This window comes from Euphorbia lathyris, chromosome 6, assembly GCF_963576675.1.
Source record: "Euphorbia lathyris chromosome 6, ddEupLath1.1, whole genome shotgun sequence".
Classification (NCBI taxonomy): Eukaryota; Viridiplantae; Streptophyta; class Magnoliopsida; order Malpighiales; family Euphorbiaceae; genus Euphorbia; species Euphorbia lathyris.
In genome coordinates, this window is record NC_088915.1 from 16,563,177 (window position 1) to 16,575,639 (window position 12,463).

The following is a 12,463-nucleotide window of genomic DNA, read 5'->3' on the forward strand; positions in this document are numbered from 1 at the left end:
CATAACAGTAGATAAACCAAACAGACCCTAAGGGGTATTTGATTACTCATTTTTCTCTCTATTCATTTTCTTTAAAATTGAAAGTTTTTAAGTGTTTGATTAGACACTTTTTGTTTGTTTTTTATAGCTGAAAAGTCGCTTTATATAAAAACAGTGAATCCCAAACAGGCCTTAAATATGAGCCAAATTTATAATTTACCTTTTAATCCAATACCATTGTTAAATTTTTTTACTAACCATACTTTTAAAAATAAATACCAAAGAGAACCCATAGACGAAAATTAACCTCTTATTTTATTTTCCAACATGAGGGGTAAGAATGTCATTACAACTATAAAAATTATTGGAGTGGAAAAGTTCGGAGCGGCAGTAGATACAGACAACGTAACTGGCCTCCTAGTGGACCCTACTTCCTAATTTACACCGAGCCCATCATTCAGCTTTTTGTATCCTCTCCACGTGGCGTCCCATATTTCTGCCGTCTCCACACAGCAGATAAAAGGGCAATGAAGTCATTTCCTTCGAGTCCATTAAACGTCACAAATTTTATAATTTCAAAAATCAAATATGATGACCTCAGTCAAATTAGAACCCATCATCTACACCGTTCAAATATTCCCATCCAACGGCATCGAACGGACCAAAAACAAAATGGAGGGAAATTACTTTGACCGTTCGATCTCTCAGTCTTGCCCTATGATTTCTTTATATAACCTCATTTTTTCTTTGCCTGTTGCAATATCATAAGCACACTCTCTTCATTATTGAGCCTCATCCGGCCGGAACACCTGAATCTACCATTTTTCACCGCCGTTTATCTGGTGAGATTTTTCATTCTTAGATCTTGATGTGATCTATTTCTTCAATTTTGATTTTTCTTTGAATGCTAAGAAATCAGCGCAGTTATACTGAAATTGTTACTTCTTTTTTTGCATTTTTATACCATCGAAATGTTTTGATTTAGCCTGTTTGTCTCATGGAAAATGCAAGAAATAAGTTTTCAAGTAGCTAAATCAGTTCAGTACTCACTAGGAATTTCAATTTCAATTGAATCGGGATTAGAGGGTTGGATTTCTGATATTAGTCTTCTTGGAATTTCACTAAATCAGTTCACTAGTCACTGTGATTTGTGCTAAATCGTTTATCTGACATTAGTTTTGTTTCCAGAGGCTCAAAGATGAGAGAAATCCTTCACATTCAAGGTGGACAATGCGGGAACCAGATCGGATCTAAGTTCTGGGAGGTGGTTTGCGATGAGCACGGAATTGACCCAACCGGACGGTACAATGGAACCACAGATGTGCAATTGGAGCGTGTTAATGTGTACTACAATGAGGCTTCCTGCGGACGATATGTCCCACGAGCTGTGCTTATGGATCTTGAGCCTGGTACCATGGACAGTGTGAGAACCGGTCCTTATGGTCAGATCTTCAGACCTGATAATTTTGTGTTTGGTCAGTCTGGTGCTGGAAATAACTGGGCCAAAGGCCATTACACCGAGGGAGCTGAGCTTATTGATGCGGTTCTAGATGTTGTTAGAAAGGAGGCTGAGAATTGTGATTGTCTTCAAGGTATATGGTTAATATCTTCTTATATATTGAAGTGATTTTATAGCTTTTATACAGTGATTGAACTTAAGTTTGAGTTTTCTGATTATACTGAACTTGATTATATAAGTACTATAGTTTCTGAAGTCAAAAGAAATGAATGTGAAGTTTTCCATAGTAATTGGTCTTTGTTTGTTATGTGATTTAGGAGTTCTTACTTAATTGTATGGATTGGTGTATTGTAGGTTTTCAAGTCTGCCACTCTCTCGGTGGTGGAACTGGTTCAGGAATGGGAACTCTCCTGATTTCTAAGATCAGAGAGGAATACCCTGACAGGATGATGCTTACATTCTCTGTTTTCCCATCACCAAAGGTTTCAGATACTGTTGTTGAGCCATACAATGCTACCTTATCTGTACATCAATTAGTTGAGAATGCTGATGAATGCATGGTGTTGGACAATGAAGCCTTGTATGATATCTGTTTTAGGACTCTCAAATTGACTACTCCCAGCTGTAAGTGCATAACTTTTGTCTCTATTCAATATGTTCTGTTTTTTTGTTCTTTCCATTTGTTGATAACAGAAAACAATAATGTTATTGTTGTTTCCATTAATATATCCTTACATTAATGAAGTGGTTTAAAGAACATACATTTAATTATTATAAACTTGGTAATTTTAAACCATTATAAATGAGGGTATTACATAAAATTAATGTTTATTTCACGAGACATCACCGATCACGGATGGGAGTTTGATGGTTTTAATGGGAGTCTTGAATTTTACAATATCTAATTTCAATGGAATGAATTGCTCCTTATGCAGATTACCAGGGATGAGATTTAGGATTGTCAGGCAATTGAGTCATGGCTTCTTATTTGTATTTATTAGTGTAGACGTGCTAATTTGATTTTTGTGTTGTTAATTTTGTAACAGTTGGTGATCTGAACCATTTGATCTCTGCAACTATGAGCGGGGTAACTTGCTGCCTTAGGTTTCCTGGACAGCTTAACTCTGATCTTAGGAAGCTTGCCGTGAATCTCATTCCCTTTCCCCGGCTCCACTTCTTCATGGTTGGATTTGCTCCACTAACATCCCGTGGCTCCCAACAGTACCGTGCCCTTACAGTTCCCGAGCTTACACAGCAAATGTGGGATTCTAAGAACATGATGTGTGCTGCAGACCCACGTCACGGGCGATACCTGACTGCCTCAGCCATGTTCAGGGGTAAAATGAGCACAAAGGAAGTAGATGAACAGATGATCAATGTTCAAAACAAGAATTCCTCCTACTTCGTTGAATGGATTCCCAACAATGTGAAGTCGAGCGTGTGTGATATTCCTCCGACAGGACTTTCTATGTCATCAACTTTCATCGGAAACTCAACCTCAATCCAGGAAATGTTTAGGCGTGTGAGTGAGCAATTCACAGCTATGTTCAGGAGGAAGGCTTTTCTGCATTGGTACACCGGTGAAGGAATGGATGAGATGGAGTTCACCGAGGCAGAGAGTAACATGAATGATCTTGTCTCGGAATATCAGCAATACCAGGACGCCACAGCAGACGAGGAGCTGGATTATGAGGAAGAAGAGGAAGGAGATGCTGATATGTAATGTCATGAAGTGTGAGAGAGATTGTGGTCTTTTTTTACAGCTTATGATACCTGTATTTTGTGTTGAAATTGAATATGCCTGAAATAGTTGAATGTAATAGTGGTTTGGGAGATTAAAGTTTTTATGTATCTTATCATAATTTGATATTCTGCCTTTGCTCTCATTTCTGTTCTTTCCAAAGTTTGGGTGCAACAACATGCAACTTGGTATGTTCGGCTTCTACTCGATCTCGGGTAAATTATGGTCATGTTTGGCAAATAATTATTAGTTGATTAGTTTTTTTTGTTAGTTGATTTGACTAGCTGATTGCGTAAACTTGTTTGGTTTCAACTTAGCTGATTGTTAATAGCCATTTGTGTAAAATGACAAATAAGGATACAATAAAGTTTTTATTTGGGGTTAGAGAGTAGCAATAATCTAATTGAAAAAGCTCATAAAATAAGTTTTTTCAAAATTAGCTTTTTGGACCTAACACGCTCTTTTAAACTTTTTTCCACCAAACACAATATTAGAGATTTGACTAGTCAAAACATCTAAAGTGGTTTAAATCTTTAATTTTGTCCCAAAAAGTTCTTTACTAAACCGTGCCTATATCTATAAACATTAAAATTTATTCATTTTTATTATACGATCATTAAATTTCAAAACATAATATATCTATAAACATTAAAATTTACTCATTTTTACTATACGATCATTAAATTTCAAAACATAATATAAAACATTTCACGCTTTAAAATATTCTTTACTCTAAAATTGATTGGTGGCCTGATGCAGATCTGCAAGTCAGAAAAAGCTGGAAAGGAAAATCAAGTTTGTTGGGTGGTCAATTTAAAATGATATTATTTTGTTGTTTGTTTGCAAATTCAGTAAGTGTGATTAGCTGGTTATGCTTGGATGGGTGGGATTTTGTTAATTTAATGATATATTTTTAATAATATTTGGTAAGACAATTATTAAAATTCTTGAAATTTCACAATTTAAAATTTATTTATTTATTTTTTGTTTTTAATAACGGCTCTATCAGGTAAACATCATGTAGTTTCAAAAAAAAAAAAAAAAAGTAAACATCATGTGTTTGGTCAAGATTATCACTATTGTACTTTATCATGTGTTTAGAGACATATCATGTGTTTTGTTTTGTCACAACATTTATCAACATTATACTTTATCTGATACAATGCTTCACTGTATAATACATACCAGCAGAGATAGATCTAGAATAGAAAAGAAGAACTCACTATGGAAAAAAAAAAAAAAAACTTAATACATCAAACCCCTCTAACTTATCCCAAAAAAGTTTGATTGACCATCTAAATTTATATGGTGTTTTATTAGCCCATTGAATTTATTTAAAATAATCTATTGACCATCTAAATTTGCTTAAAATGATCTAATTTGTGATTCGAAGTCTTTAAAACAAATTAACTTTCTATTTTTCTTACATCTTTATGACATTTTTATAGATTTATGGAGTTAATCATAACACTTTTAGTAAGTTTAGGGGCTAATGAGATGCCATGTAAGTGTCAGAGATTGATATATGACATATGATTGAGTCTTAACTATAAATTCGAGCTTTTAGTTCTCATTGATATAATATCAGAACCTCTTGAACCAAATGGTCGAGGGTTCGAATCATGTACGTGTTAGAGATTAATATATTAATAGATCAGGAATATCAGTTTGGACCAAATTAATTTTTTTTTTTTTTTTTTCTCTCAAATGGGCAAATTGAATCTTTAAATACAAGTTAAACAAAATGGGGAAAATAGTATAGAAGAGGAGAAAGTTAAAAGTAAAATATTAGTAATAGTTGCAAAGGCAATCTTCCAGCTATGAATCACATGTCACTTCATGTGCCACCGACTCTTTTCACTCACTCTCCCATGCAATAATTCCAGATAATTAATTAAATAAATAAGATTGCGTGTTGAGTGTGCCTACTCAAAACTATACTTTTACTGAGGTGAATTATATATCCCGTGACAACTTTGTTATTTTTCACTTTGATGTACAATTTATGTGGATAATCGTTTGGTGACCTCTCATTAAAGTATATAATCGGTAATTATAACTGATCAACGCGATATATCAGTAATTTAATCTTTCTAAAAGTTAAAATTGCTGATGTGTCAACTTTTGACTTTTATGGAGATCAAATTGTTGACGTGGTGCGTTGACTTCGACTTGACCGGTTACAATTACTGAATTTACACTTTAGTAAGAAGTCACTAAAAGATTGTACAGTAACATTGAAGGTTGTACATCAAATTGTGAAATAAGACAAATATTATACACCACATATGTAATTTATCCCTTTAGCGAGGTCGATTTGGTTTATTTGATTAATTTATTCTTATTTGTTGTTGTTAATAAGCAGTAGATTTTAGTTGATTTTTCTTTCTAAAAACAGTTGTTTCAAAATTTTATTGAACACTTTTTATCTCATGTTTAGAATTAAAAAGAAAAAAATAGTTCTGAAAATTGGAGCCAAACACACTAATACCAACTTCTTAACCACATCACATGTATTTTTCAAAAAAAAAAAAAGCACATCACATGTATATAATTGGGATAAATTGTTTTTCTTTAGAAAATACACATTTATTTCTAATGTATAAAATTGTGTAAATTTATTCATAACATTTTTAAAACAAAATCAAATTTATTTATATTTAATAGAAATCAGAATGGACTAGTTTGATAATTATTAACTGTCATCTTAAATATTCCAAAAAAGTTTCACGATAAAATAAAATAATTTTATATATTTTATTAGGTTATATGTAATTATGTTAGTAACACAATATATATTTTAGACATTTTTTTTGTTTGTATCTTTATTACTAACATAATAAATATTTTAAACATAATTGATATTTATAATTTCTAATGTGACAGTTAAATAATAGTCAAGTCAGTCTGTTCAATTTTTATTTATTATGTAAAGGTAATTTACTTGAAAATGTTACGACTAAATTTGTATCATTTTTATATGTTATAGGAGTAATTTTGGACCTTTTCTCTATGTAATTAGCTAAAGTTTAATTTCATATTTGCTACGGATTGTTAATTTGGTTCAATGTGAGTTTTCATACCAAATTGATCTTACTCTTTCAATTTCACTAATTTTACACTTAATTTCTATATCATTTTGTAATTTGGTTTGTCACATAAGCTTTTCAAAGCTAAAACTTTTTTCAACTACAAACTTTCTCAAATATGAGCCACAATACTTCAAGCTTCTGTGACTTACCAATCAAACCTTTTTGGCCAAATATATAACCAGCTCCCTGAACTTATCAAAATAGTAAATTAACTTCCCGAATCTTTTAAGTGTCTCACACAGTGGTGGAACCAGGACCCCGGATAGACTAATAGGTTTTATTCCCCTTTTAACAAGTGGTAGACAGCTGGACGTAAAGGTGCCCGATTTGCCTATTTGAGACCTTTCAGAACTATGCATGCGTCCGTGGGTATTAGTGCATAATTTATTGCCATTGCATTAAATGCCCCTGCATGCGCCGTAAAAGACACCTTGAACATCGTGCGTTGCCGGCGCCTCCGTTTTTGGCTGGCTATAAAAAGCAGGGGGAAAACCTCTTTTGCGGTTTATTTAGCCAGAGTTTCGCCCTTTTGTGTTTTTGTACCGTCTCGTGCTATATTTGAAGCCGCTGTTTCCTGCCGATCGCTCCGTCGGTGCTCTTCTATTCTAGTCGCGCTTGTTGGGTACCTGTCATATTAGTCGACGGAGCTTTGCTGATCATCCCTTACGACGTCTGTCGTAACCTTTGCGAGGTCAGTCGTACCTCTAATTTCTCCTATCTTTCGCTCTTTTCTTTAGTTGTTTTTTCTGGGGGAGGGGGAGTATGTCAGAGGGTTCTTCACGGGGAGCCCTGAGAAGATTGCCGCTAGTGACACCGGGTGATTTTACGCTGCGAGACGCTTCACGAACGCGGGTCGTAAAACGAAAAAGGCTGACGACCGCGGGAGAGGAGAGTGCTTCTGCTGCGACAAAGAGGAAGAAAAATGTAGAGCGTGCGCCGCCTAGTGTTGAGCGGCCGTTAGGAGGAGTCACCGTCGGAGTTCTTGAGGTAGTGGTTGTAGTACCAGAGGGTTTGATTACCAAACAGCGTCCCCTGGCCTCGATTTATGAGGAGATGCGTCAGAGGGTATGGACTCGTGCCGCGGGGGTCACTAGTATTGATGGTCGTCGGTTTGAGGGAGTGGAGCGGCCAAAAAGGCCGGAATCTTTTTCGGTCGAAGACGCGTATAGTATTATTGTCTCCGAGGATTTGGCCGCTATTTCCGCTGTGTATCGACTGGGGAAGCCCTATGAGTTAGTCGCGCTCGGGGAAGATATCCGTGCTCATCATATGGGTGGCGCGAACGAGCTTATCGTTTACGAGGAGCAGCTTGAATCGGGGATGCGGTTGCCCCTACTTCCTTTTTTTGTGGAGGTGCTAAAGGAGTATGACCTGTGTCCAGGCCAGATTCACCCGAACGGGTGGAGGATGATGGTGGTCTTCTACTCGTTGTGTCGATCGGCTGGGCATCGGGCAACTGGGTTGGTATTCTGCGAGTTCTTTCGGCCAAATAAGGGGCCCCGATCTCAACACGTTACCTTCTCGTACCAAAAGTTCAAGGTGATTGGCAGGTTGAAAGACAAAGTTTATGAGTACAGGCACCGTTACTTTTTGGTGCGAAAGCTGGACGACGACTTCCCTTTCCGAGTAGTGTGGAACGAGGAACCCATGGATCCCATTCGTTGGCTGAAGTGTCGAGAAAAGTTGCCTTTTGAGGTGCAGCTCGTGTCATACTTAAAAGGGCTTCCGACAGATAAAGATCATAAGCAAGACGTCGACGAGCTTGTTCGTCACTTCTTAGCCGCCGGGTACTATATTTGGAATCAATGGCGAATGGCTCAGATATCCGGATGGACAGTGGCAGACTTTGAGAGGTGGAAACGTGGATACAACTTCAAAGCCGGAGAGTTGGCGGAATTAGAAGCGATTTCTGTGAACGTTGCTGTTGTAGGTGAGGGGTCGGGGTTGTAGGTTTTGTTCATTTCTTTCGATGTGCTATTGTTACTATGTAGTTTATGTAGTCTAAATTTCTCGTTCTTCCTTGTCATGTAGGTCCAGGAGATCCCCGTGTCAGCATGGACTTTGATCCAAACGAGTTTGGAGTTGGCCTTGATACCGCAGAGGAAGCTTTTGCTGTTGCTTCCGGATCCCTAGCGTCGTTTTCTTCGCTTGAAGATGCGAACCAGGTTGTTCAGAGCATGGGTGGTGTGCTCTCGGTGCATGAGGACCTTGAGGTTGCTGGAGACATTCCGCAAGGGATGCCCGTGGAAGAGCAAGAGGCCGAGCAAACTGCTGAGGTGATGGTTGTTGAAGAGGAACATGTTGAGAAGCAGCTTCAGGGGCCCCTTACCCGGAAACGTAAGAAAGACAAGGGTAAGGCCGTTGCTGGGATGAGGAGCGACCAAGTTCGTGCTGGGGATGATATTGGTGGAGAAATCGACAGCTCTAACCGAGCGTGTACCGAGGGTGGTTCCGATCTCGGAGTAGGGATGATGGATCGCATAGGCGATCATCCTGAAATGATGAAAAGAATGGATGTGAAGATTGCCAAGTTCCGCGAGTATGTTATGGGCTTGTCGGTCCATTCGAATATGGCGACATCTGAACTAGCCCGGGCGATGGCTCGTGTAGCTAAGGTCCCAAGGGAAGTTGTCCGAATGGACGGTGTGTCCAAGATGAACCTTGGCATGGAGACCCTATCGGCGCTTGGTGTGGTAAGCTCTCTTGATTTGTTCGCCTAAATTTGTTTCCAACCACTGTGCATTGAGTTATGCTATTTTGACGCAGGCCATTCAAAATGCTAACACTATTTTCGACATGTGTGTTAATGAAATGAACCTGTTTCGGGATATGGAGCAAGGCCTGCGGAACGCGGTGAAAGAGCTGGAAACGGCGAATGGGAAAGTCGCCGCCGCCGGGGAGCTGCTGGAGCGCCGAGAGGGCGAGATTGCTGTGCTGGCCGAGAAGCTAAAGGTGGAGACAGGAGGCAGGGTGGAGCTGGCGAAGAAATTGAAACTTGATGTGGAGAAAATTCACTCTTATAGAGTTATGCTCAAGTTCGTCACCTTATGGACTCGCCGAATGAAGGAGAAAATTGACGAGAGAGCCGGGCAAGCCGATGTGCTGTCCGAGGAGAATGAGAAACTGAGGCGAGAGCTTAAAGCTGCTCGGAAGGAGGCTAGCGAGCTGCGCGCTCTTGCGGGTCAGCGCGAGGAGAAGCTGATCAAAATGGATAGGATGATGTTGATCGCGGCTGCTCACTCCGCCGGGTATGACGTGCCTCCGGAGGTTATATTTTCTCCAAATGTGTACGATAAGGTGGCCCAGGAGAAAGCCGTAGAGTTCTGTGCTCGATTCAAGAAGAAGTGATTTAGACTGTTATCCATTGTTTTTGTTTTTCAAAGGTGTAATAATTTCTGTACGGTTGGTATCTTTGTGGATCTTGTGGCAGTTTAATGTGATCATCATTTTGCATTCTGATTTGATTTGAGCTTGCATGATGTGCTTTTCAAGTCTTGTCCTTCTTTGCTATAAATAGGGGTCGATTTTTGCTTGCGGTTTTCGTTCATGTGGTGCCCTTACTTCAAGCGCTCATATTTCTAGTTGCCTTTTGTTACTCCTAGTTTCGTTGTGATGTCACTCCGAGATGTCGTGGATTCTGCTAAGGTGCTCGAAGTCCAGAAAGCTATATCGGCGATGTCTCATCCCTATGTGTATTGTCCCCCGAGGGATGATCACGAGCTGGACAAGAAAGTGCGATATGCTTCTCCTATATGGATGAATCAGAGTTTTTTACGGAGAAGTCGAAACGGGGAGAGTGAGAGTTCCGCACCCTATACTGGATCCGTGACTGACTCATGCGAAGTTGTTATCAGCGCCTTTTCTTCTACTGAGAAGAAAGTCTGGTCGCAGGATGGGATCGGGTTCCTGAACCCTGATGAGTCAGTGGTACCCGTGACAAATCCTCATCCTGCCTGGGTTAGGCGGCTGTTGGCCGATGAACTAGACAGGGTTATGAACCTTCCTCTTGTGCTAGAGAACCATCATCCAGGGCGCCATGCTTCGCCGAGCCGTCCCCATGGGGCGACGTTCGTCGATCCGTTGAAACCTCGCAGCGTAGTTTTTCTTGAATTCTCGCGGTAGGGATTTCTGGGGCCTATACCGGCCGATCCGGCACACCGAGTGACTCATGTGGGGAAAGCTTGCTTATACCATAGGCAGAACGAGCATAACACCGAAGAATGCATCGATTGGCGAGCCGTGCATCAAGCCCTTATGGACGCGGATGCGATCCCGAACCCTCACAGTGTCCGCGCTACTCTCAAGTGAGTGCGACGTGTTTGATCTGTAGTTTTCTGTGTTTTGGCCGTGGTTGGGGCCTTTCTTCTGTTATGAACTTGTGTAATGTTTGGCTTGTTATAAAATATAAGTCTATGCAGTTTTACTTCTTCGTGTATACCCTGAAATTTCCTTAGTGAGTGTTTAATACGTTTGTCTGGTGCTGGTTAACGGAGCATGATAATGTAGTTGTAACACGAGATTGTTTTGGTGGCCAAGAGACCACTAGAGGTGCTTGACTAGCCTTGTGGATAGCATTTTGATGCTTTTGCAGCGGGGAACGCAATGCGGTGTCGGCCTATAAATTATGGATAACAATATGCGATTGCTAGGCTAGTTCGAAGGCGATCGAGATGCTCGATAGGCCGTTGGGTAGCATATAAATGCTCTTGCAGCGGAAAACGCACCGTTGTGCCCGCTTTTGAGCAATCGATAACAATATGGGATTGTTGGTCGATTACGAAGGCGATCGAGATGCTCGATAAGCCATTGGGTAGCATATAAATGCTCTTGCAGCGGAAAACGCACCGTTGTGCCCACTTTTGAGCAATCGATAATAATATGGGATTGTTGGTCGATTACGAAGGCGATTATCATAATCTAATTTAAGTATTACCCCATATTCATGAAAAATGATTTTCGATAATTCAGGTGTTACCGTAAGGACCCTGAGCTTGAGTTTACTCAACAACCCAAATGCCTTCAGCACTGCCGGCTGAATTATAATATTAGGGAGGGGCAACCCATTTTAATAACTTGTTTATTTACTTAACTTTTTAATGAGGGATTTTATTTTAGGTCTCATAATCTAACTTAGTCTTGATTTGCTTTAGCATACATCAGATACATACATTCGCGTTATGGACATATCATCTAAATTATTCCGTCGAGCCAGAGACGGAATAAAAGGGCAAACCTAAGGAAATACTAACTATTACATATTTCTCTTTAGGTCCTCCGTCTTCTTTATGGCGCCTTGAAATTACATATTAATTTCTATACTACTAAAGAAAACTTCAATTGAATTGAAGGGAATCAGATGAGAGAAGAAATTACAATAGATAGTAGAAAGGCAGGACTTGCAGGCCCTATTTCAAAAATACCAAAAGACTAAAGAGGGTCCAAATATGTCCATAACTCCAAACATGCATAGACTCAATTAAATAAATTTAATTGGATGATTACATAACTATCTTATGTAATATTTATGTTAATCACATTAACATATCAAATTAACTTTCATCAAATTTTACTTCTAATAGTTTCGTATCTTTTATATTAATCTTTAGATTAATATAACTATACAAAACTTTAATTATGCACGTCCCAATTATTTTGATTTTAATTCATTTAACATTTTGATTTACAAATTGGTAAAACAAACTTTTAAACGAATTTTTCATTCGATAATCAAAACAGAAAACTATCAATTTCTGAAACATATATATATATATATATATATCAGTTATAAAACGGTTTTAAAACGATTTTCAGAAAATAGGAAAAACTACTATAAATTTTCTGTTTTATCTTTAGAATTAATAAAATTGATTTTATCAATGTAACTATAAAACTAATAGATTTTGTTATAATGATTATCAACCAAAATAATTAGGATCATACGCATAATCTGTTTTAATTAACAATTAATTAAAACTTATTTATCTTTAGAATTAATTAATCAAAACAATTTGTTAATTAATCCTAACCATAAATATTTATTCAATCCTATTGAAAAACTTCTAAATTTTCATATATGAAATAACGGATTTAACCTGGCTCTGATACCACTGTTGGAAATTAGGCTAAGGTATAGCAGCGGAAACATAAAAATTTTAACCTATTTCCATTTAACCACAAGATCCGTTCACCGTT

General features: G+C 38.3%; 1 protein-coding gene across 2 annotated transcripts; it reads left to right on the top strand.

Moving 5' to 3' along the window:
* Positions 1–685: 685 nt before the first annotated feature.
* LOC136232194 (tubulin beta-2 chain) lies at positions 686–3,310 on the top strand. Of its 2 annotated transcripts, none has more exons than XM_066021237.1 (4): positions 686–821; positions 1,168–1,571; positions 1,793–2,062; positions 2,485–3,310. In XM_066021237.1, exons 2-4 carry the CDS (start codon positions 1,178–1,180, stop codon positions 3,159–3,161), a joined length of 1,341 nt encoding a protein of 446 aa, XP_065877309.1. In that variant the 5' UTR covers positions 686–821; positions 1,168–1,177; the 3' UTR covers positions 3,162–3,310. The 2 variants fall into 2 exon arrangements, with proteins under 2 accessions (XP_065877309.1, XP_065877310.1); XM_066021238.1 differs by having other exon boundaries at positions 741–821; positions 1,156–1,571.
* The last annotated feature ends 9,153 nt before the right edge of the window (positions 3,311–12,463 follow it).